Raw genomic sequence first — 27,389 nt, forward strand, 5'->3', positions numbered from 1 at the left:
CCTTGTCTACTAGACAGCGCATGCGCGGTCTGTTGCGAGACGTATTCATTAGCTTAATGTGGGCTGCGTCCACCCGTTACTTAACATTGGTTGGGTCAGTGTCATCTTATTGCTTTTTGACGCCCGGGGCAAGACATACCTAAGGATCCCTTTGTATGCATTTTCTGATAATTCAAGCATGAGTAGTTTCAAATAATATTAAATAATACATAAAAACTTCATAAACATGAGTCCTAACAAAATCTATGTAATATGTCTTGCCCATGGCTCTACTAAACATATATAAAATGATAGTGGATAGAGAGAGTGAACGAGTTGGAGGTAGAGAGAGAGGGGTGAAGCTAGAGTAATTGACAGCGGTGAGATGAGCCAAAGGAACACTTTCACAGGGGGTCCCTTGAAAAGGGGGGCCTTGGGCAATTGTGCACTTTGCCCATGCTTTAATCCGCCTCTGGGTTGGCTTCATTTCCGCTCTCATTTGCTTGTTCTTATTTACAGATCTACGTTCCAAAAAGACCACTTCGCTCATCCTCCACCCATTTCCTCTTTGTCCCACGTACCAGAACCACTACCTGGGGAGATAGACGTTTCTTAGTAGCAACACCTAGGCTATGGAACTCTCTCCCACTGTTCATCAAAACCAGCCGCACTCTTTTCAGCTTCCGTAAACTCCTGAAAACCTGGTTATTTAATCAATAATTACTTAGCTGCTTTCCGGCCCAGGAAGTCCGACATGCTCCGAGACACCCTCGGGTAGTTGTGCGCAATAAAATTTTCAAAAACATAAACAAACATTTGTTTGCTTGTGTGGGCATTCCTTGAACTCCTTTTGTTTATCCCTCCCCTGGAGCTTGGATGCATTATTTGTGTCCTTCCAGAGCTCATTTTTGAGGCGCCTCTTTTTGTTTACACTCTCTACCAGAGTGCATCTATTTTCTAGCTGTCTCCCTGGTGTTCTTCTCTTCCATCCTCTGCGCTCCGTGCTGTGCTTTCTCTTGCCCATGTGCTTCTCCCTTGCCCGTTCCTGTTGCTCTCTCACCTGGTTACTTTGCCTCCCTCCACAATGCTTTACGTTGCTTTCCTTCCTCACATTATTCTTAATGTTGCTACCCCCATCCGTGCCCCATATGTTGCTTTAGCCCTGCCCTCTGTGTTGCTGTTCCTGCCCTCCTGATCTTTCCTTTCACCCCATCCTCTGTGATCCTGCCCCTCACCTCACATTGCTGTCTATCGCCAGTGTTTCTCCCATTGCGCTTGACTCTCAGAGAAGCAGAGGATATTTGTATATGCTTCGCCATAGAGCAAATGACCTGCATAACTTTGATGGGAAACAAATACTGCAGCTCCACTTTTAGAGACGCACAGTGTTACCAAGACCCCCAGGTTCTACAGTCGTAGCCTGGGTGTCCCAGTGGAGGAGTCAGGCCCCTCTGCTTTCTTTCACCAAAGTGCATGCCTCTCCCTTTGACACACACCACCAGCTATGCTCCTGCCTGCCCAGAGATGCTGCACATTGAGTCAAGTGCCGAAGAGTAGCAAAGTGGTTGCTCTTCCTTTCTGCTACACGTTTTAGATTCGACTCCAAGGACTCCATAGTTTTCCATCATCACAATTTTAAGGTCTCTTCTACAAGACCGCTTTTAGCTGTCTGTGAGCAAAAGCCTGTTGGGGACCACAGTGCTTTAAGTGGAATGAAAATGGAGGGGAGGGATCTCTCAGTGGGGTGTGACCTATGTGCTTATGGGTGTGGCTTGAAGCATGTGAACTACAATCCAATGCTTTACACAGTTTTGTAGGTCTCGCTGAGCCCAGGTCTCACTTTTGGGACCTTATAAGTATTTATTTATGCAGCACAATATCCTTGGTGCAACAACATCAACTGTTGCATGGCTAAACACTTATAAGGTCCCAAAGGCGAGACCTATTGGCTATGCCAATGCTTGTTCAGTCTTATGATCGGAGTACAATTTGCAGCTCAAGCCTTCTGCTTGAGGTAGAGGTTTCTATATGTTGTACTCGCAATTTTGGGCTTAACAATTATCAGTTTGTATGGCAGAGAATAGGCTAAGATGTTTTTCTTAAGATGATTGCTCTTTACATGCATATAGCATTCCATTCTTTTTTAGTCAATGCACAATTTGTTTCTGCAGAAGTCAGCCTATTTTCAAGCTGTTATCTGGCTACTCACTGTTATGCTTTATCAACCTTTGTTACTTCATGAGCCCTAATCCTATTAGCTGTACTTCCACAAGGAAAGGAAATGGCAGCATGTTGGGAATGTATTTTGTGAAGCAATGTCTTTACCAGACACTAGGCTGCCTGTGTTTTGGTTCAGGAAGAATCCGGCTTGGCAGTTTTAGCTGGATGGTTCCTATTGGAGCAGGGTCAAGACTGATTTACATATAGTTGAGTCCTAACTAAGGTGGCATCTTAGGCTAAAGAATCTTGGGTTGGAATACTACCCCAAGTGCTTGCCAGTGGTTAGAATTATTGGAATCATTGCTTGTTTGCCAGACACTAGTACCTGAGATAAAGTGCAGATACTGGCAGTAACAGCTTTCATTTCTCTTTAATGATTATTTGGTGCTGGCACCCGAAGAAGAGGTGGCAGCTTCAAACCTTCTGTTTGCATTGCTCTATTGATACTCATGCAATAATAAATGCATCATTGTACCAGAAACTACTTACATGCAAGCCTTCATGATGAGGTAATGAGCGATACTACATACAGCTAAGCAAGACCTTTTGAAGACATGCTTTAACTCTCAATTATGCAATATTTCTGGAAAGTCTTATTTAAACCATCAGTATATAGGCATAGAGGTGCAAATCAATTAATCTTGCTTGTCAGAGCCATTGGAGTAAAAATAAATACAATTTATTTTTATTAGGCCTGTCTTGACAGTGCACCTGTCTGCAAGGCCTGTTCTTTCTCATTCTTTAAAATAGACAAGTAGGCTCTGTTCAGGGGAGACCTTCTCTCTCACAGCAAGTTATTGGCTGTCTGAGGTATCATTTCACCATGTAGAAAGTGCTTCCGCTCGAATAAATGATATACATATGAAAAGTAAATCAATTTTCCTCGCATTCAATCCTTCATCTGCTATGAGCATTCAATACTAAAAGCAATCTAAGGCACCCAATTTCTCACAAGAGTTTGTTGTGCAGACAGATGCTTCAGGCATGGTGTAAGTGCAGTTCTCCCACAATTGAACAAAGAGGGCTTGGACCAACATGTAGCTTTCATCAGTTGGAGGCTACTTACCAGGGAACAGAGGTGGATTGTATTTGTGCGAGAAGCTTTTGCTGTGGTCTGGGTACTGAAGAAGCTAAGGCCCTACTTTTTTGGGACTCACTTGGATTTCTGTTTTGCTTGCTTAGATGCTTTTGGCACTTTGCCATTGCTAATCCGTGTCTATGTGCAAGAGCTCCCTGTATACATTGTTATTGTGATTGGTTAGCCATGATTGGCATATTTAATTTACTGGTAAGCCCCTAGTACAGTTACTGGGTGTGCCGAGGGCCTGTAAATCAAATGGTGCTAGGGGGCCTGCAGCACTGATTGTGTTGTGCCACCCACATGAGTAGCCCTGTAAAGATATCGGATGACCTGCGTGCGCAGTTTTAAACTGCCATGTCGACCTGGCAAGGGCAAAACAAACAAGATGATGGACGGAATGTTGCACAATGGCAAGGGCACCCACTTGTCAGTCCCCAACCTTCCTTTTTCTTACATGTAAGGCACCCCTAAGGTAGGCCCAAGGTACCCCCATGGGCAGGGTGTAGTGTGTGAAAGGTAGGACATGCACTAGTGTGTGTAACATGCTCTGATAGTGAAATACTGCTAATTTCGTTTTTTACTATTGAAAGGCTATCCATCCCATAGACTCACATTGGAGTTACTTTGTAACATCTTACAAGTATAACTTACCATTGGGACAGGACAGAGAAATAACGTTTAGGCTCTCTAAACTCAGAATTTAATAGCACATCTGTGTTTGAAAATGCCTCTTTTTAGAAAGTAGGCATTTTTATTGTTAAACCATTCTGTGTGTCTATGTTGTTTGTGTATTGACTGTCTGGTTTTGGAGTGACAGGAGTTGGGGAGTTGCATTCACTGTAGACAGCCACAAGGTGAGGGGGGATTGAGGTGTGTTCTGCCTTTCCTGGGTGACTCATAGCTGGGCTGAATAGTCCTTGGCTACATTTGGAGTGGTGGGAGGAGCTTCACTTGCACCTGAATATGCTGTGTCTCCTTTACACAATGTGGTACCCACCACCTGTGGTCATGCTGGACCAGAGAGAACAGAACTGGTTTGGACTGGGTTCAGAGACCCTTGCCACAAAGAGAACAATGACAAAATGAGTTACAAGTATTGGACCTAAAACTCCAGGACTTTAGATTACTTCAAGGAACAAGAGGACCCTGCCAAGAAGAAGAACGGAAGGACTGTGTGAGGAGCTTTGCCTTTTCTATGTGAGGGGTGGGTTGGCCTGCAGTGTTGCTTCTGTCTGGGGAAGATGAAATGGACTGACTCTTTTTGCCCTGCTGTGGTATCCTGCTTGAGAAGAAATCTCCAAGGACCTGGGTGTGCTGGCCTCCTGTTCTGGGAAACTCGGGGATATCAAAGTTTCCATATCCTGTGCTCTACAAGCTTTACTTTGGCAGAGCTCTGAGTGCTTTGCTCAGAAACCGTTACTTTCGTGGAGCTTCGTGTGCTTTGCATGCGCGCTGAGTACTTTACTTCTGCCAGAGTGCTGTGCGTTTGGCTCTATTACAGCGCTGTGTGCTTTACTGCCTGAGAGCCCGGTGGGCTCCCTGTTGCATGACATCAGGATGGAGCAACCTGCCTGGGGCGCCACCCATACACCGCCTTGGGCCCGAGTCTGAAGCCAATATATTTCTGCTGCGCAAGATATACCCGAGATACCTGTGCCGCCACTCCACCAACGCCGCAGGGCCCTAGGCGTTGCTAAACAACCTCTTGATGTGAGGAAGAGAATCCATGACTCATCACAGCCCCACCCAGCAGGGGGCTGGTCTGGGCCCTGCCCCGAGAACAACAAGGATTATGCTCCAGCAAACAGGAGCTTCGCCGACACACTACAGGGAAAGCAAACCCCTTGAACCTCCCCTACCGTTGAGCAGGGCTGCCGACCTGAGGAATCTGCTGTTCCCGGCCAGGGGACCAGTTGAATGCCTCCGCCTGGCATATTCATGCCCTCACAGTGGTGCCCCCAGTAGGAGCTGAGAGAAAGGGGCACGATCAAGCCACCAGATAGGGATGATAGCACATGGTGGCAAACCAGAGTTACTTGGCATCCACCCAGACTGCATTGCTAGGATCGGCAGGGTTCCGACCGACTGGTAATTTGCCCACACGCCCAACTGGATTGCAGGTCCCTGCTTCAAGGCCTGGGCAGATAACCCTGAATTAATTTATTTAACAAAGTGATTTATGTGGAAAGTGAGTGTACTGGCTACAGTGCACTGAAAGTAGTTATGTTTACCTAATTGACAACGCTCTTTTTTTTAATATACAAAGTGATTTAAGTGCAAAATACATGTGCTGGCTTCAGTGCACTTTTTGTGGTGTGCCTAGTGTGTCACTGGTGTGTATGTGTTGCACAAACGCTTTACATATTGCCTCTGGGATAAGCCTGACTGCTCTGCCAAGCTACCAAGGTGGTGAGTAGGGGATATCTTGGGTATGTAACTCCTTTACCCTAACTATAGTGGAGGGTTCTGCCTGGCTTAGGTGCTTACCCTAGTTAACCAGAAACCCCATTTCTAACACCAGGTAAACATGGCAGTTAACAACTGATGATGCAGACACTACAGTGGCAGGTCTGAGACACATTTACAGGGTGACTCATGTGGTGGCACAACCAGTGCTACAAGCCCACTAGCAGCATTTGATTTACAAGCTCTGGCACAATCAGCGCACTTTATAGGGACTTACCAGTAAATCAAATACGCCAGTCATGGATAATAATTCATAATTTACACAGATAGCATATACACTTTAGCACTGATTAGAAGTAGTAAATTGCCCAGAGTTCTAATGCCAACAAAATCAGGTCTGGGAAAATAGGAGGAAGAAGCAAAAAGTTTGGGGATAGCACTGCAAAAAGGGCCAATTCCAACACGAATGCCTAGATTGTTTCCAGCATTCTTATTCCATATATACATTGCTTGGCAAATCAGGAAAGTATCATAAACGTATGTGAAGTAATACAGTTTACTACTAGAAATTACAGCACACTGCATTTATTACTAAACATAATAAAACTACATTTAAAATGCAGTTCTTACCAGCTGCTCACATTGGGGATACCTCTGCCTCTTGGCCATGTCCATTGCTGACTCACCGGCCTCATTTCCTACGTGAAAACAGAATCAAGATATGGAACGGTCGCTTGAGTTCAAAATCAAATCCATCCATCCTTCCATCCATCCATCCATCCGTCCGTCCGTCCGTCTGACCATTCTAAATAGCGCAAACTTGGCTCAAGGCATTAGAGCATTTTCTGCAAGCACCAGATTATATTACATAAAATCAGATTGATTTTTTTTTCAGGCAGATGGAGATTAAGGGCTTAATTTAGATTTTGGCGGGGGAGGTTACTCCGTCACAAATGACGGAAATCCCATCTGCCTTATTAAAGTGCATTATGTCCAATCCCACTTGTAGTAAGGCGGATGGAATATCTGTCATTTTGTGACGGAGTAACCTGTCTGCCAAACTCTAAATCAGTTCCTAAGTGATTTGAGCAGAATCACAGAATGTTGAGCAGGTGCCGGGACTCAAATCTGATTGCCTAGTTCTATAGTTGATGGCTCAGCCCACAACTTCTCCTCTACAAACCACTAGGTATAAAGGATAAAGAGAAGTAAGGAGATAGGTAACATCCTGCACATAGAGTAATAGGGAGTCCTGTATGTTCTTTTCAAATTCCTCCAGGAACAGGAGCCAGATTTGATAGTTCAAGAAACTCCCCACACACTGGTTCTTTCTGTAGTATTTAATCTGGGGCGGGAAGGAGAGAGAGGTCTTTGTGTCTAGCGAGTCAGCATTCACAAACACACATTTTAGAAAAACCTAAAATCAGTATAAGACAGGTATAATATCATTTGTGAACTTTGATCCAGAGTTTAGTGCATTGGAGTACCAATGGGTTTTCCAAGGGCAGCAGTTGCTGTTTCTGGGGGTCTTTCAAACAACCTGCATGGCTACAATTACCTTAAAAGGCTGAGCCATTCCTTTGGAGATCCATCAAGCAAAGCCCAAATGTACCAGAGGCCTGTGCTTAGGTAAGGCATTCAGGCACAAAATACTTCACAAAAACTATAGGACACCAGATGAAAATACAGTAGCTGATGAAAGTTGTAGAATCATCTATCACTGAAGGATGAAGACTTCAACCAGGAGGCCATCTAGAAATAAAATCTTGTACATAGGCCTGAAGGTTTCCAGTTGCAGCTGAAGGAGGGGCCAACATGAAGGAGCAGCAACCCTTGAAGCTACTGCTGGCTCTCACAGATCACAGGCTACACCTCCATGTATAGAAGGCAAACGATTCAACTCTCTATTCAGGAACAGGCCTATAGTTCTGCAAAGGACTGCAATCTGATTGGAAGACGTTCTCATACCAAACTTGACTGAGGAGAATTGATCAGGAAAAGAACTAGGATAAATTCATTTGAAGTCAAGCAGATGAGACACTGGCTGAATCACACCAAGAAGAGAAAACAATATGTCTACTCACAGATCTGAGAAACTCTGGTGGCATAAAGGTAAACACTCTGTGAAGAGATCATCTTAAGCCTTCTAAAATGGTATTTAAAGGACTCCTCAGGCCTGATCTTAAGTGTGGTGAACTTGCTGTCCAGAGTCCTCAATTTTTAGATGAGATCTATGTGCACTGTTCACCTACTGCTACAAAGTGCCACTTCTGGGAGCAGGAGTGAACGAATGATAACGTTATATATCACCTTCGGTGCACCCTGTCACACCCACAGCCAGAACACGCCCAGATTGGACATGAAGATGTTCAAAAGAAAAACAAGACAACAGGCATTCTCCGTTTCTGCATCCAAAATCTGGAACAACATCCCTGTATCCATTAGGACTACCTCCACCGTGCTCCAATGTAGGAAAGAGATGAAGTTGCACCCCTTTAAGGTACTCTACATCCCAATGAAGTAAATTCCACCTCCAGGCGTGGAGCCCAGCATCTAAGAGGCAAGGGTGCCATAGGACCCGATACAAACAAATAAAGTGATACGCAAACAAATGATGGACGAAATGCTGAATAAATCATACATTCACCCCCAGTCAAGAGATCTGGGTTAACTCCATTGTTCTGTTGATCACCATGCCACCCCAGTTTAGACATAGCCATATGCAAATCAGTCTTGAACCTGTACCTCATGGCAACAGTCCAGACCGAACTGTTAAGCCAGGTCCTCCCTGGACCGGAAACAAGCATCTTGGGTCTGGTTTCTGGGCATTACCCTTCATCAGCCAGGCTAGCTTGAATCCAGTGGCACAGTGAGCAAGGGACCCATGTCTTGGCATACCCATCCCAACTAGGCTGAAAAGTGCTACGCAAACAAATGGTCGACGGAATGCTGAATAAATCATACAATAACCCCCAGTCAAGAGATCTGGGCTAAATCCATCGTTCTTTTGCTCACCATGCCACCCCAGTTTAGACCCAGCCATATGCAAATCAGTCTTGACCCTGTGCCTCATGGGAACAGTTCAGACCGAACTGCCAAGCCACGTCCTCCCTGGACCGGAAACAAGCATCCTGGGACCAGTTTCTGGGTATTACCCTTCATCAGCCAGGCTAGCTTGAATCCAGTGGCACAGTGAGCAAGGGACCCATGTCTGCGCATACCAATCCCACTTAGGGTGAAAAGTGCTACACAAACAAATGAGCCTGCCCCACCGCCTTGTGTGATAGCAAAAGGCAACCTTAATTTGGTTGCTGCGAACTCCTCAAACCCCTGAGCCCCAGGGTTACTGCAGCTGCATTGCTAGCTATGCCACTGGAGCCCAGATCTGCCTTCAATCACTCAGTAACTGTATCTCTGCCTATGACCCTGTCCAGAGGTCTGCTGCCTATTGGCTGGGTTCACACTCTACAAATACCACATATGTACAGTAGAGGGACACATGACAGCAAAAGGATTTCCCACAGGCCAATTTGTTATCACATTGCCTCAGCATTCCCACAAGAAACACATACAGTCAGTGCTGGCTTGCAAAGCGTGTCCCATTTCAGCAAAACCACGTGGGAAATGGCAAATCAATGGAGAGGTCTCTTCAGAAATATGTTGATCATGTTTTATGGTTCAGCCTCAGACAGGTAACACATTGAGATATCATATTTGTATCAATAATGTAGTTAACTGCACAAGTACCGTAAGGCCCACTGCCCAACAAACAAACAAACTGCTCACTGAGCAAGGAGAAGGCAAGTTTCACCCACTTACTGATGGATATGTCGACTTTGGCTTTGAGAAGGAGTTTGATACATTCGGTTTTGTTGTACAGGCTGCAGTAGTGGAGCGGCGTGTTCCCCGTCACTGTCGGCTTCACCAGGTTTCCACTATGTTCAAAATATAAATATATATCAGCATAGTCTTCTACACAATAAAGAACCAATTTGGAGTATAGACTAGTATGAAAAGATTTTCTTTTGTGTCAAAAGAGTAAGAAAAAAAGAAATCCACTAGAACATTAATTTAGACTTAGCTGAAAGATTATGGGGCCAATCATGTAGTACTGCTTCACAGGAGAACATTAAGGGCCAGATGTTGGAGTTTGAGATGTAGGGGGCCTAACTTTACAGAATCGGTAAAGTTACATATTCAGTATAATTACCGATTTGGTAAAATACCAAGGGCCAGATGTAGGAGACAAAATACCAGTCGGTAACGGCCGATTTCGGCCGTTACCGACCGGTATTCAGGATTTGGCATGTAGGAGCCATCATTTTACAGAATCGGTAAATTTACCGATTCGGTAAATTTACCGATTCTGTAAAATACCGAATCGGTATTTTTTACCGATTCGGCAAATCCACATGTTGGTGACACTCCTAAGAGTGTCACAGGCCCTTAAGAATCTGTATTTTACCACCCAATCCTATTGGGTGGTAAAATACCGAATTCAGGTGTGCATGCACATCTGTGCATGCACACCTGTGCCATGTGACACACAGACATGCCCTTCGGGCATGTATGTGTGCCACATGGCACACATGCCTGTAATTGGGGTGCTAGAGGGTGTCAAAGTGACACCCCCTGCACCCTTGCAGGATTCGGTATTTACCGATTCAGTAAATACCGAATCGGTATTGACCATTGATTCCTATGGGCTTCAAGGCCCATAGGAATCAATGGGCAATATCGATTCGGTATTTACCGAATCGGTAAATAGCGAATGTTACCGATTCGGTAATTGAAAATTAATTTTTACCTACATCTCCCACCTTCTATTTTACCGATTCATAAATACCGAATCGGTAAAATTCGGTATTTATGAATTGGTAAAATAGAATTACCTACATCTAGCCCCAAATCTGTAAATTTACAGATTCTGTAAATCCAGATGTAGGTGGCACTGAAAACAGTGCCACAGGCCCTTAGGAATTCATTATTTACCACTAAATAATACTTGGTGGTAAATAGTGAATTTCTGTGTACATGCACATCTGTGCATGTACACCGGTGCCATGTGGCACACATACATGCCCTAAGGGCATGTATGTGTGTCACATTGCACACAAGCCAGAATCAGGGGTGCAACAGGGTGTCAAAGTGACACCCTGTCCCCCTTGTAAATTCGGTAGTTTTACCGAATCGGTATTTACCGATTCGGTAATTGACATTGATTCCTGTGGGCCTCAAAGCCCATAGGAATCAATGGCAATTACCGAATCGGTAAATACCGATTCGGTAATTACCGAATCTTACCGATTTGGTAATTGAATATTTAAAAATACCTACATCCCGATTGCCAGTTCTTAAATACCGAATCAGTATGATTCGGTATTTAGGAATCGGTAATCTGGGATTACCTACATCTGGCCCTAAATGTTATTACCTAAGAATTCAGTTCAGTTCTGGAGTATTCATAAATGCCCTTGTGAATTGGCCCCCATATTTTGTAAAGCACCTCACTGTTTTTATAACATTTCCAGGGCCCGACAACACACTATCTGGAAATGCTGCCGAGCGCTTTCTTCCAAAATATTGTTTGTTCTTGGGTGAAGTCGCTTTTCCAAAAATGTTTTGCATTTTTGCAAGGTACCACTTACTCGGGATTTACCATCTGTCACTTTAAAGTATTTCAAATGTCAGAAACTCTATCCCATATGACTATTATAATTCAATGCCAAGAATTAGCATATTTTCCGCGCCGTGTGCTAGGCTCGTTGCATTACGCCAGATGGGAAATAACCGTTTGCCAATGCACAGCATTCCTAATAGGGGATTATTTCAAAATATATGTGAATGTATACTTCAAGCTTTGAAATGATTCCTTCTGGTGAGATTGACATACAAACACAACCTGTTACTCACACCAATGACACAAGTTATGCACTCTGCACGATACCCATTTACTACGCTACTAAGGTACACATGACAGTTCCTCAGAATCCAAGCTGTCACAATATTCCATCTCTTTCTTTTATATTTGCGGCTTGGGTGATGGCGGAGAGCCTCACAGCACTTTGATACATTTTTGTCAAAATTCTTTCTTTTACAAAATCCTTTAGGCAGTTCATCAGGAGCTTATATGCAAAATCTTACAAGCATCTGCACAGCCATTAGTATTGGTTTATATTTTCAATCCAAACAGAGTAAAAAACCCTGCTATGGTGAAAAAATAACAATTGCTCTCGCTATACAATGCATGTATTCGGTAAAGAATTAGATGTGCAATTATTCAGCGTAGATTTGAGATGTAAAATAGGCCCTCGTGCCTTAAAATTGAAACATTCATTCTACAGGAGGCAGAATAGTAAAGGGCCAGTAGCAGGACGTGATCGGTATGTAGTCCACTAGGTGGAGCCAAAGGCCAGCCTGTTTTTATTTGAAAGCAACTCTATGATTAGGTATGAGACAGCAGCACTGTCAAACCAGACCTACTAAAAATGAACCATAAGAGCTTGCAACAATGTACTCGTCTTACAATAATAATTCAAAGTTTAAATAGGTCATGCATTAAAATGCATATTTTCAGTATTGCTTATATATTTCAATTCAAGCTTTTAGGTTCCTAGTTTATTAGTCTATGCATCACTAATTCCTTGCCATAAGGCGCTCTGCTGCCTTTTATGTTGGTTTGCGCTATAGAAATACAGTTTCAATTCATGAGGCAATGAGGTGTAGGTTTGCCTGTCCACAACACATCATTGATTCACTAACTTGCCTGGGGTAGACATGGTATCACGCGCACACTGATTCGCGAATCCCTTACCCGCCTCTAGCTTCTTGCCTGACCGCGCTTACCTGTGCTGACCGCAGTGTTGAATTCAGCTGCTGTCTTAAAGCACTGTTCACTGGCACTGCCTTCTTTATCTGAGACCAGTGGTCGAAGTGGGCGGGATCGGAGGGGCACGGCATGCCCCTACTTCTTTTATTAAAACGATTGCGATCCCCTACTTTTTCTTTTCAAAACTGTGTCCCAGGACAGCAGAAATAGCAAAGGCATTCAGATAAGGCTCGGTTTGCTTTCGTGGACGTTCGGGGACAGGCAGAGAAGGAAAAGGACTCGGTCTCTTCCTTACTGCCCAGCGAAGACACCAACAATGTCCTCTTCTTTTCTGTGCTGGCAGCTGCCCCCCACTCTCTTCCTATTATTCCCTCTCTTTCTGTCTTGCTTCTCTCTTACTGAAAACCATGACTTGAAGAAACGGTTCACAACCTCTCTTTCCTTCTTTCATTTAGTTGCTTCCCTGTGAAATGGATCCAAAAAAGAAAAATACTCTTGTGGGAAATGCCCTTTTTCTGACATTTTTCTATTCCAAAATGCAGCCTTGGGATGGAGAGAAATAAAAGGTTTTAAAAATGAGAAATAAATACATAACTAAATAAAGCAAGACAGAGTGGTTGCAAAGTGGCCATATTGGTTTTATTCACATCCAAACACATCAGCTTCACTCTACAGACTTTGTAGTGAAGCGCTTTTGTTTTCTCATCTTTCTTTAAACAGCATGTTTGTCCCCAGGTGGGAAAGTGCACCATTCCTGGATGTATTGCAATACCTGGTTGATGGGTGGATTGGAAAACAAAATGTGTACCATGGCTCTGTATTTATGGATGTGATCTTTTTAAACCATACTGCTTACGTTTTGTAAGGATATAAGCAATGGACATTGAAACGGTTCCCTTCAGGGCCCTGTAGTCATGTCCTTAACTTTTCTGGTAAAACCACTCGCTGATTTCTGAATAGTGAGTGAGAGATCGTTAAGGTAACCATGTTGTTTCTGCTTACATTTCACATGCTTTACTTAATCTTGCATTCCCTATGAGTGTTTGCTTTTACTTTTTTTTAAGCAGCATATTACTCTTATCAAGTGCATAATTTGAATTGAGCCGCATCCAAGTGTTTATAGCGGGCACAATTGGGTTGTAGCTGAAGGCAGTGCGAGTTTCTCTCAGTGGGGCAGTATGGTGTTCAGTGGGGGAGAGGATGTGGCACTATGGCCAGAGCTGTCGAATTTGAAACTGGGGAACCGGGTTCAGCTTTCGTGACCAGACCACTCTACTAAGGGAGCATATTCTCATGCTAGACCTTAAAAGACACCACTAGACCTTAGAAGGCCTAATGTCTTAGCACATGCAGGTGTGCCCTAGTGGTGTCAATTGTGGGTTAACCTTGAAGGCCTGTCCATCACAATTCATACTGAAGTTCATCTCCAGTCCTGCGGGCAGGCCTACGAAGCAGCACACCCTAGCGCAACAGTGATCCAGTCACTGTGACTGTCACTGAGGTCACATGAACCTTGAACAAGTTATGGGGGTGCGAACGGTGTGACCGCATTGGGTGCCTATTTCGGGTGGGTGCGTAGTGTTTGCAAGTATATTATGGAGGTTGCTGCCTCCTTCCTGGCCTCCAGCAATTTTCAGCAACAATAAAAATGTCATGATAACTTTGGTGATTAATGTTCTTCCTAGAGAGAGATCGCAGTTTTGTCTAGTGGAAGGGTTGACTCCTGGAAAGGTAGCACAGAGCTTTAATGTGCCTGCTGCAAAGAACATGTACCATGCAGATCACAAAGTGCACATAATGTTAATTAGGTTAGAAAGTTACTGCTTTTGTCAGAAAGATCCTTTTGTTACTTGCAGTTTATAAGGTAAAATCCTAACATAGAACAGTGAGCTATTAAACTATACTGCCTACCAGTATGGTTGTCATGGGGCTTCTACACCTTGTAGTCCTTTGTCTTATGTAACATTCCCAATACAGTGATTTACACAAGTATAAATGATTGTCTCTGTGTAGTGTGTGTGATGTAAAGTGCTCTGACACCGTACACTGGTATGAGTGGTGCTGTAAATCAAATTAAATGTATCTGAGAAAGAGTGTGGTTATGGAGACTTGAGGGGGACTGTTAAAGTGTGCTAGTCATGGATTCCGAGGCGTAGGCGATCCTTGGGGGCACCAACAAACATTGTTGCACAGGGCGCCACCAGCACGAAAGCCGGCCCCCCCATCGAGACCAGTCCACCTCACCCATTGGTACCTCAATTGGCCTTGTTTCAGCAGTAGTAGCTGCAACTCAGCAAGCATCGGCAATGCAGGATTTTCACTCACACCAAACTAAGTTTGCAAACTTCACAGTCTCTCTGCTTCATGCACAAGCACTTTTAACATGTGCTACCTGCTCTGGAGCCACTGGAATTATGCAGCAATGGGGGACAAAATTATGCCGCAGTGTTGACTAAATTATGCAACAAAAAAGGCTGCAGCATAATGCAATATATTTTCTTATACTTTATTATTTAGACATTTTTACACATGTTAAGTCTCTGCAAAGATTCTGCCTCATTAGTATCAGTATAACATACAAATGCAGCAGTGAGAAAGGTGATCAGTCAACCTTTGCAAAGGGCCGTCCACTTTGCAGCCACTCAAGTCACGTTATTTAGTAACTTTTCATCCGTTTGAGCTACCATAATGATTAGTTAAAACTGTAAGATTATGCAGTGGATGAATTTTTATGTGGTAAATATGGCAGAGCCATAATTATATAGAAAACATTTGCAAACTAGGATATTTTGCCATTCATGTTTGAACTGCTTTGTGGAAGAAGGGAGGAGAAGTGCTAATGAGAGAAACTGCATGGCTTGGAGACAAATGGCTTGTGATTCCACATATAAGCGTATTTGGGACATTATTTGATTGGAAATATATCCCACTTTGTTAATGTATTTAAATGCCAAAAACTCCAATAAAACCTTAAATAATCAAGTGTATCCATTGGTTGAATTAAATAACACAATAAGCTGCAAATGGTCGGTGAAATGCCAAACAAATTCCAAAAATTGGGATGTTTGGCACATTCTGGCAACACCTCTGACTCCGCCCACTGATCAAATCCTTGGGTTATCCCCGCCCCCAGAGTCTCCGCCCACAGTTCCCCTACTTTTTTTCCCCCACTTCGACCACTGTCTGAGACCAGGCATAGGCACCAAAGTTCAGGCCATGAGCATGCCGCAGCGAACAGGGGCTACCCATAATTAACTCTGCTTTACTCATTTTAAAGGGGAACAGCATTAAATCACCTTATGGTGCCTATTTGGATGTGTTTCATTTGTATGAGTCAGTCATAGTCCGTTATCACACTGAGGTGGAAACAATATCCATACTTATTTTCTGCACTGTGATCCCCATAGGGCAGAAACACATCTTATCTTTTTCTCGTCCTGAGATATTCACCTAGGGGTTGGGCTTGATTCATCAGACAGACACCCGGTAGGAGCCTTTGGCTGTGAGACAGAGCCGCAGGTCCAACCAGGCATGGTGTGCTAGTTCTGCATGTACCTTGAACCGAGAAACGTAATGCCATCTCACCAGTTCAATCCTAAATTCACCAGCAATGCGGATGGGAACCTAACCCGGCATTCAATGCATGGTGGATTAGCATGATGTATTTGTTTTGCTTGGTGATCATTGGGGGGCACCATCTTGGGGTAATAATGCATTCTGGCTCAATCTACCCGTTGATATCTTCAAAAAGATGCTTGGGTTTCACTTAAGAATAAAGTTGAACGATCACAGCGAACCAATCATATGCCAGTGAAGTGGATGTTGAAGGGAATATGAGGGGCGTACTTTATTAGTTTTTTATATTGCATCTGAATCAGCAGTGAATGCAAATGCCTGTGGTCATAGGCCAGACACTTGTTATAGATAAAAGATATAAGATGTGTGTATATCCGCATGCCTGGAACAATGGAGCAACCAGGCACTCTGCAATAGTGCGGAAAGGGTCTTACATAGCTATTATTTTGTTAACATTTAGTGGTAAAGACCATAGGCTGCACAGTGAAAATACCTCTATTAACTTTGTTCTCCACCAAAGGCTCTGGATAGGCTACTCAAGACTCTGACTGGTTTCTAATGTGTATGCATGAATACCTCTTTCTTGCAGACTATGTGGACGGGTTGGCTAATGTGAGTGCTGTCGCGTCCACCCCAGCTCTGGAGCACGCAAATGACCATGCCACACATAGAGCTCTGTAACACGTCTTTATTCTTCCGCATGCAACCGTTAACTGAGCACACTATGTGATAGACTTTATTGACAGCACCCAAATACCTTCCAACTGATTATGTAACTTTGTAAGGAGTCCGCCTAGGACCACAAGGATCCTACTGAACATGATCACATGACACTACATCTCCCACAGTAAAAAAATGGACAACATATATGCTTTTGAGTTCTTCAATGAGTCGTTGAAGTGCTTGACCGGCACTCAGGTGGACTTTTCCCACTCGTGAGGTCTGGAGCAGTGGTGACCGCCACAAACACAAAGTGGTGGGGCGGGTGAAGGGGATGCAAGGGGGAGGTTAATAATAATTCGAAAAAAGGAAGTTACCTGAAGCTGCCAGCTGCCAGCTGCCGGCTGCCTCCAGCGTCGTGCCTTGGTGTTCTTCTTGCATCAAAGACTCCCTGTGCATTCCCCGTGCTGCTCTCATGCTATGAGAGCATCATGGGGATTGGCTTGAGCAGGCTGGTTTGACGCTCCACTCAGGACAGGGAGTCTGTGCTGTTTTTCCAACCTGGCTGTTCAATACAGCCTAGTTGGAGAAACCTAAGTGAGCATGTGTGTTTGGCAAACACACATGCCCACTTAGAAGTGCATAAACCAGTCCTTCTCCCCCTCCCATGGCCCCGGCCCACCCCTCTTTATGCACACTGGCTCAGCCAGCATACGAAAAATAAAACAATGATAGAATGTAATTTTATTTTTCACCTGCTGACTCCTTTGCGGAGGAGCCGCCCATGGTCTGGCACTGACAGGCAGATGCTTTAAATGTGTCAAGTCTCTCGTAATGGACTTTCCGGGACGTTGACCAGTGACTATATGTCCTAATGAACCATCAGACTTGCATGTCTGTTTTTGTTTGATTAGGACCCTGTTTCCTTCCTCGAAAACCGTGACCTGAGCACATTAGTGTTAATCTGCATAGACCTTCATCTTACTTTTGCAAGAATTGCCCTTGACACGAATATCATTAGTGTCTATTACTCGTCTTGTGGTCCAGTGTGGTAGCTTTGTTCCAATGGCTCTCTCAAACAGCAAGGTGGCCGGGTTTTCATCAGTTGTAGAATGCCGAGTTGACTGATATGCATTAAGGCCTGTACATAAGGCTGACTTGAGATCGATTTTTTCAAGTGCAGCGTGCTAAACCACTTTCTTTAGGGTGCCCACAAATCGTTCAACAGTGCCATTTGCCTTTGGCCAGCAAGGTGTGCTTTTCTGATGCTTGACTTTCAAGCGACTAAGAAAGTCCTTAAACTTTATTCTATTGAAGGGTGGACCATTGCAGATTTGAGAATGGAGGGAACACCCCACACTGCAAAAATATCATCCATCCTCTCAATGAGCTTGTTGTGGATGGTTGATGATAAACTTTGACTAAGGGAAAACTTGAGTATTCATCAAGTACTACCATGAGAGGATGGCCATTGTTTTAAGGTCCGAAGAAATCAACCGAAATTTTCTCCCACGCTCGTTTAGGAAGGTCAGGCATATTTAGTGGATGCTGTGTTCTCTTGGGAGATAAGCCGCTACACAGGTGACATGCTTTCAGTTCCTTCTCCACTCATTCGTCAAGGCGAGGATTCCACACTCCGTCTCGGAGGGTTCTCTTGGTGGCTACAATGCCACAATGTCCTTTGTGCGCCATTTCAATGACGTTTTGTCTCGAGCTCTCAGGCATGACATTTTTTGAACCTCATATTATAATACTTTCTTGAGTGACAAAATTCTTGCACTTTTTGAATTTTTTATATTTAGCGTCATCTGTGAGAGGTTGAGTATGCTTTCTCCATGATTGCATTACAATGAAATACTTGCGGGTGAGCATGTCTTTGTCTGTGTTCATGCAAGCAATGATCTTCTCAATGGATAGCGCGGCAGGGGTGCTGGACTTCACCAAGAAATTGATATATGCTTCAGCCGCTTTAGACTTTGCACTGTAACGCTGTAACAGCACTCGTAACAAGTAATCTGAAGGGTTTTGATCCTTACCTTGGCTTATGCGCAACAGTGTAATCATACTCTTGAAATCTCAACCCCCCACCTCTTGATGTAAGGGGACATTTATAGGCTTTTGGATATCCAAAAATGGTGAGCAATACCTGGTGTTCAGTGACAAGGGTAAAAAGCGTTCCCTACGGAAACACATGAAAATGTTCACAAGCCCATACTACAGCCAGGCTCTCTATTTCTGCTGAGAACAGGCACGTTAAGTCTGAGATAGGCAATTTCAGTTGTATTTTCAATTTTGTGCTTGATTTTCTTGAGGCTTCGGTCACATTAGGAGGACCACTCAAAGGGAACATTCTTCTTTGTCAACTCTCTTAATGGGTTACTCACCATGGCAAAGTCACAAATGTATCTGGAGCAATAGCTGACTATATCTAAGAAGGATTGCAGCATGGTTACATCTTGCGGAGGACAAGTGGATGACAATGCTTTTACTTTTTCTGGGTCAGGAGTCATTCCCCCTTTAGAGAAAATATGGCCAAAGAATTTGAGTTTAGTTTTGTGAAGTCCACACTTTTCTGCATTTAACGTGAGACCTGCCTCAGTGAGCAAACTCTATACTTTGTAAGAGCTTTGTCATGTTTCTTTCATGTGACTCCACTCCAAACACTAGTATATCATCACTGTAGTTAAAAGCATGTGTGGCAGATTGAATTACTCGACGAACTACATCCTGAAAGATTTCTGCAGCCGACAACACACCAAAGGTAAGTCTTTTGCATCTGAACAAACCAACTTGAGTTGAAAAAGTAGTACTGTACCTACAGTACTTTTCCAGTTCAAGTTGGTGGTATCCTTAGTTCAAATCAAAACGAGAGAAGACTTTGGTGTAATTCAGCAGTGTAATCATGTCCACTATGTGTGGACCTGGATGTCTTTCTCTCTCAATTGCTTTGATGACCTCGCGTATATCAACATAAATGTACACTGCACCTCCACTGTCCTTTTTTGGCACTACCAATATGGGCGAAACCCATGGAGTTGGACCAGGAGAGAGCTCGATTATGTCATGCTTTAATAATGTTTCTAATTCTTTCCCAATGGCCTCCAGTAAATAAAAGCAATCTGACTGTATCTCTGAGCAACAGAATGAATGTACTCATTAATGTGAAGTTGCACCTTCATTGTCTTAAGTTTCCCTAGTCAATGGAATAACGACAGGAATTGATTTACTTTTTCAGAATGTGCATTGAGGTTGTAATTGATGGATATCAGTCCCATGTCAGTAGCAGTGCTGAAACTGAATAGACATTCACTCAATGAAGTACCTTGGAGGACATGAATTGGTGCTTGGAGGATAGTTTTCCTATGCCTCCTGGTCACTACAAATGACCCTTCACTTTGCAATGGCGTAGAAACAGACTATGTGTATTCCTTTGTTTTCGATGGTGTTAGCCTTGGAATCGGAGACAGTTTGTTGTATTTTTCTGCAGGCATGATATTGATCGATGCACCACTGCCTATAGTAAAAGTAAAAGGGCAGCCATTCACCTTTGGAGTGATCTTGGGGCACTGGCCAAATGAGTTTGGTTGCTTCACATCACAATTTCTCTGTGATTTGTGTTCTTCTTTGCAAGCAGCTAATCCTGCATGTGCACATAGTTTTGCAGTCAACATCACCGTTACACATCCATCTTCTTCCCTGTGGAGTTTAAACAGGGGAAGAGTGAGATATATATGTATATATATATATACACAAATGTTGGATTTATAACGGCCTTCCCGGGTCGTGCAAAGAGCTCACCACGTGCTACCCTTCGTGACAGTGGGTCCGCAGCGGCACTACCAGTGAAGCATTGAGCGGAACGGAATTGAGCAGGCATTTTGCAGAACGTGTCTGTTCGCCTGTCAGTGACAGCAATAAAGCAGGGCAGAATACTTTTTGAAGGGTGCCTTTAATATATGGACATTGTGGTTTGGAGATATTGCACCCACTGAGGTTTGTAATGGCGCGGACTTCAACTCCCAAACGCCGTGAGGCCACGCCCATGAGGGCGGGAGTGGGGCACTTAAGAACTGGCTGCGCCAAAGAACGCTTTCTCCTCGCCTTCCTGAAAGCCACTGATGAAAGGATTTACCTCCTGAAACGCGTCTGGCTATACTGATAGTTTGAACTTGTTTGCCTTTCATAAATGAATTGCTGTCAGCATGCTGCCATTAAATTGACGGTTAAGATGATTTTCCGTATGGCTCTTTCAAATTGGGACTCTGCAAATGTTGGATTTATAACGGCCTTCCCGGGTCGTGCAAAGAGCTCACCACGTGCTACCCTTCGTGACAGTGGGTCCGCAGCGGCACTACCAGTGAAGCATTGAGCGGAACGGAATTGAGCAGGCATTTTGCAGAACGTGTCTGTTCGCCTGTCAGTGACAGCAATAAAGCAGGGCAGAATACTTTTTGAAGGGTGCCTTTAATATATGGACATTGTGGTTTGGAGATATTGCACCCACTGAGGTTTGTAATGGCGCGGACTTCAACTCCCAGAACGCCGTGAGGCCACGCCCATGAGGGCGGGAGTGGGGCACTTAAGAACTGGCTGCGCCAAAGAACGCTTTCTCCTCGCCTTCCTGAAAGCCACTGATGAAAGGATTTACCTCCTGAAACGCGTCTGGCTATACTGATGGTTTGAACTTGTTTGCCTTTCATAAATGAATTGCTGTCAGCATGCTGCCATTAAATTGACGGTTAAGATGATTTTCCGTGTGGCTCTTTCAAATTGGGACTCTGCAAATGTTGGATTTATAACGGCCTTCCCGGGTCGTGCAAAGAGCTCACCACGTGCTACCCTTCGTGACAGTGGGTCCGCAGCGGCACTACCAGTGAAGCATTGAGCGGAACGGAATTGAGCAGGCATTTTGCAGAACGTGTCTGTTCGCCTGTCAGTGACAGCAATAAAGCAGGGCAGAATACTTTTTGAAGGGTGCCTTTAATATATGGACATTGTGGTTTGGAGATATTGCACCCACTGAGGTTTGTAATGGCGCGGACTTCAACTCCCAAACGCCGTGAGGCCACGCCCATGAGGGCGGGAGTGGGGCACTTAAGAACTGGCTGCGCCAAAGAACGCTTTCTCCTCGCCTTCCTGAAAGCCACTGATGAAAGGATTTACCTCCTGAAACGCGTCTGGCTATACTGATGGTTTGAACTTGTTTGCCTTTCATAAATGAATTGCTGTCAGCATGCTGCCATTAAATTGACGGTTAAGATGATTTTCCGTATGGCTCTTTCAAATTGGGACTCTGCAAATGTTGGATTTATAACGGCCTTCCCGGGTCGTGCAAAGAGCTCACCACGTGCTACCCTTCGTGACAGTGGGTCCGCAGCGGCACTACCAGTGAAGCATTGAGCGGAACGGAATTGAGCAGGCATTTTGCAGAACGTGTCTGTTCGCCTGTCAGTGACAGCAATAAAGCAGGGCAGAATACTTTTTGAAGGGTGCCTTTAATATATGGACATTGTGGTTTGGAGATATTGCACCCACTGAGGTTTGTAATGGCGCGGACTTCAACTCCCAGAACGCCGTGAGGCCACGCCCATGAGGGCGGGAGTGGGGCACTTAAGAACTGGCTGCGCCAAAGAACGCTTTCTCCTCGCCTTCCTGAAAGCCACTGATGAAAGGATTTACCTCCTGAAACGCGTCTGGCTATACTGATGGTTTGAACTTGTTTGCCTTTCATAAATGAATTGCTGTCAGCATGCTGCCATTAAATTGACGGTTAAGATGATTTTCCGTGTGGCTCTTTCAAATTGGGACTCTGCAAATGTTGGATTTATAACGGCCTTCCCGGGTCGTGCAAAGAGCTCACCACGTGCTACCCTTCGTGACAGTGGGTCCGCAGCGGCACTACCAGTGAAGCATTGAGCGGAACGGAATTGAGCAGGCATTTTGCAGAACGTGTCTGTTCGCCTGTCAGTGACAGCAATAAAGCAGGGCAGAATACTTTTTGAAGGGTGCCTTTAATATATGGACATTGTGGTTTGGAGATATTGCACCCACTGAGGTTTGTAATGGCGCGGACTTCAACTCCCAGAACGCCGTGAGGCCACGCCCATGAGGGCGGGAGTGGGGCACTTAAGAACTTGCTGCGCCAAAGAACGCTTTCTCCTCGCCTTCCTGAAAGCCACTGATGAAAGGATTTACCTCCTGAAACGCGTCTGGCTATACTGATGTTTTGAACTTGTTTGCCTTTCATAAATGAATTGCTGTCAGCATGCTGCCATTAAATTGACGGTTAAGATGATTTTCCGTGTGGCTCTTTCAAATTGGGACTCTGCAAATGTTGGATATATATATATATATATATATTACCTACTGGCGGTCGCCAGTAGGTAGTTATAGTTAGGATTGTTTTCCATAGGAAATCCGCAACATTCTATTGGGAATAACTTTGGCGCCGATTGAGGGATCTGCCTGTAATTTTCCTTAAATGTGCCTCGCTGCGCTCCGCTCCTTCCCTGAAAGTTTCGGGGGGATTCGTCAAGCGGGGGGCCGAGATAAAAGGGGGGTCCCAAAACGTGTTTTCCCCATGTTAATTTCCATAGGGCGGTTGGACTCACTTTTAGCCCGAACGGCTGAATGAATTTCCACCAAACTTGGCAAAATTGTAGGGACTGGTAGCCCGATGTGCCTTTGCTATGTCTCAAGATATGTGCTCCAGTGGATTTTGAGTAATATAGGTTAAAAAAAATATATATATCTATAAGCGCGCCCCGGTACGCGCACCGGGGCGCGCACCAGCGCGCTACGCGAGTTCGCGAGCGGAAAGCTGATTGGCTCTCGGGTGTCTGTCAACATTCCATACAGTCCGGAGCGGCCGCCATCTTGTGTCTCGGTAGGGTCGAGACACAAGAGGTGGCAAAAACAAAGGGGGAAATGACCAAAAGGGGGCAGGGTTTTCACGGGGGGAGCGCCCGGTATGCGCACCGGGAAGCGTACCCTGGAGAAAAAAGAATGACAGAGTTTTTTAAAAATGTAGCATTTTTTTATAAATTGGAGGTAGTTCTAAAAAGAACTGTTTTTTTAATTCTTTTTGTTGTTTTATATTTTTTTTATTGTTTTTTGAACATTTTTTACGTTTTTTGGCTTTTATGAACAATTTTTTATATTTTTTTAATTTTTATGGGGACAAACAAAAAACAGGGAATTGTGAACGGCTCAACTGGAGCAAAAAAAAATCAGGAAAAAATTAAGGTTTCTTTCTGCAGTTGTGGTTGTCTCCAGCACGGTTGATCAATTTGATACTTTGCTCTCCATAGCAAATTGTAGTCCCGCATAATATACAAACTATTTTAAAATATCCAAACTGGGGTTGGATATTTGGGACCATCTCCCTTGTCTCTGGACCCGATGGAGTGGGTTGTTTGCTTTTGGAGGTGCTGGGAGAAGATTGGGGAGGGTTTCTGGTCAGTTCTCTGACCTCTGCCGCAGCATAGTTGTTGGGGTGCCTGCGTTACATATGGCGAATCATAGTATTGTTGCCAAATGAATACTTTTTTGCAGGGTTACCCCTGGAAAGCACAGTGCCACAGATCAAACATGTCACTTTTGGCGCATTGACTTTCTTTAGTCCCCGTGGGATTTTAAAAAACTCCCACACAATGTGCTCCTTCGGTTTATAGGGGTATTATCTTCAGGCAGGAACTGCCTCTCCTCCTCTTCTTCTTCACCACCACTGTGGTGTTGTGGTGGTCCTTGTGGTGGTGGTGGTGGTGGTGGTGGTGGTGGTGGTTGAGATGCTCCTGCTGCTGCTGCTACTGTAGCCATTTCTCATGTACTAGAAACAGGTCTTCCTCAGTCAAAGTACAAAGTGAGAATGAGGAAAAAAGGTGGGGGCTTTTATCATTTGGAAAAAAAACTGTTCTGAACCAATGAAAATTTTTATTTTCAGGTCACATGACCCGACGCGCTCACGTAGCGCGATCGTATGCGCTCGGGCGCTTCCGGGTGCGCTTACGCCGTGCGTCATAAGACGCATCGCGCGGCTACGCGATACGTCACGATGATGTTTTCGTCCGCGGCAATGGCGCTAACGGGAAGTTCACCGGTACGCGCACCGGGGCGCGCCGGAAGACTGTGCTTACCGGTGCGCTAACCGGTACGCGCTCCAAGGCAAAAAAAATTAAATTACAAAAAAAACATGAATATACATAAAAAAATAGTATTACATAAATATACAATATAGGATTCATTATAAAAAATATTATATTTCATAGCTATAGAAATTTGCTATTAAAAAACCTTTGAAAATCAGTGAAAAAACCATAGGTTTCACACCAGTTATAGTTAGGAATTAGCATTTAAAAAACCTATTAAATTCACTGAAAAAGCCATAGGTTTCACACCAGTTATAGTTAGCTGGAAATTTTACTGACATAAAACCATTGAAATTCCCACGTTAAAGTTAGTTGGACTCACTATAACTTGCGCGACTGCAATGCACTGCTGATGACGTCACATATTACATCACTCATGACATGGTCAGTGATATCACTCATGACATCACTGATGACACCATCCTTGTGACAGAGTGACAGACCTCCTTTCAGTGTAATGTAACCCTTGAAACACATATTCAAAAATAGAAACAAAAATTTTCAAAAAAATGGAGATACCCATACCAGTTACAACAACCAATTCATTAATTCCACCATCTATATACACATACCCACACTACCACCTTACTTCTAAGGAAACTTACACATACTTACTCTCTTAAACAATCACTTATAGAAACACATACTATTTAAACAGGAACACTTACAATCTCTCACTCTCATATATACTCACTTATATACATCAATACTCACATATACTAGATTAAAACATATGTAGTTACTGATAAAGACACTAGTGAGACAGTCATTCACTCACTAACACACACATATACACACTTATCCACCCATACAGTCCTGCACATATGCTGTCTTCAAAACACATACAAACAGTGAGTCAGTCATTGATGCATCTAGGTGCTAAGTAATACCCCCACCAAACCATACAGACACTCATACTGATACTAAAAAAAACATCTAATAACCCATATACACACACATGTATCTACTCACCAACCCATGCAGCCACTGATACACAAAGTGAAACACTGATACATATATTTAAATATTTAAACATTACTCGCTAATATATGTATTCACTAAGATACACTTAATAAGCCAGTTAACCAATCAATTTTTTATAAAAAAACATCCATTTAGACACTTATTTAAACATTTATTCTTCCATCGACCTTTACATATACATATATAAAACATATTTATTATTCAGAAAGACACACATTCACTGGATGGTGTCATCAGTGATGTCATGAGTGATGTCACGGACCATGTCATGAGTGATGTAATATGTGACGTCATCAGCAGTGCATTGCAGTCACGCAAGTTATAGTGAGTCCAACTAACTATAACGTGGGAATTTCAATGGTTTTATGTCAGTAACATTTCCAGCTAACTATAACTGGTGTGAAACCTATGGTTTTTTCAATGAATATATATATATATACACATTTCCCACTCTCCCCTTGTTTAAACTCCAGTCAAGAAGACTTCTGAGCAAAAAGTATTGTTTTCCTCTAAATATCAAAAGCATTCTAGAACCATATAACAAATCTCAACTATGAGGACCTACTGTCAACTCCTCTTTAGCAATGGCAAAGTGCTTGACTTACGCACATTTCCTGGGGCAGTTTTTACAGTCTTTTCTAATTGCCAGCATGCTATTTCTTTCTTATTTCGCATATCACCCTTCCACTGGCAAACTCCACATGATCCAACACCCCATTCTTCACCTCACTCACAGGTTCCCTTGAAACATAGTTGGCACCTTCAATGTCTTGTGATAATGTGTAGTATGACCCTTGTGGTCCTAGGCGGACTCCTTACAAAGGTACGTAATCAGTTGGAATTATTTGGGTGTGTCTGGGTGTGGCCAATAAAGTCTGACGTAGTGCATTCAGTTAACGGTTTTATGCCAAAAATGTTTTTGGCGAGGTTGAGGTGCAAGAATTACAATGCAAGAAAATTGGGCTTGACATTGTGAGATCAATTAATACTTTGGAAGACAAGCAGTGATTTTTTTAGTTGTAGTAGTTTACTGTTCCAGGAAGCAGAAGATACATATTGTGAAAAAATGGACATTAAAGTTGCTTTAGTTGTACTTCATAACATATCTAAGTGAGTGGGACTATATTAAGATTTATTAACAGGCAATGGTGTCCAATTTTGGTCTGTGGATGCATGAATTTGTGAAGTATTCCTTTTTCCATGGAGGCATCATGAAATGTGAGAGCTAATGGATAAGACGGACAAGCTGGTAGATCAGTGATGGAAAGCTTTCACTTTGCTTTATATAGTGGTTTTGTTAGGCATTAAGAGGTTAGTGATATGTTATGGGCTTTTTGTACCATCACTTCTACCAGCAGATAGGCATAATTTTCAGTAATGTTAGTTACAGTGCTTCCGACCAGCTTATATGGTGAGTCATCGCACAGGAGAGGTGAAATAAATATTCTGATGAGTCATTAGAGAATGGAACAGAGTAGCACCAAAGAATAAAGTGCTATTTTGATGT

General features: G+C 43.6%; 1 protein-coding gene across 1 annotated transcript in view; it reads right to left on the reverse strand.

Annotated features, from left to right (window-relative positions):
- Positions 1–27,389, reverse strand: part of LOC144768499 (arf-GAP with SH3 domain, ANK repeat and PH domain-containing protein 1-like) — a 1,182,076-nt gene that overhangs the window by 262,196 nt on the left and 892,491 nt on the right. The window contains exons 20-21 of the mRNA XM_078652209.1: positions 9,506–9,621; positions 6,317–6,384 (exon numbers count right to left, since the gene is read on the reverse strand). Of these exons, the coding sequence (XP_078508335.1) occupies positions 6,317–6,384; positions 9,506–9,621 (184 nt within the window). The remainder of the gene's footprint in view (positions 1–6,316; positions 6,385–9,505; positions 9,622–27,389) is intronic.

Source organism: Lissotriton helveticus, chromosome 7, assembly GCF_964261635.1.
Source record: "Lissotriton helveticus chromosome 7, aLisHel1.1, whole genome shotgun sequence".
In the NCBI taxonomy this organism is placed as follows: Eukaryota; Metazoa; Chordata; class Amphibia; order Caudata; family Salamandridae; genus Lissotriton; species Lissotriton helveticus.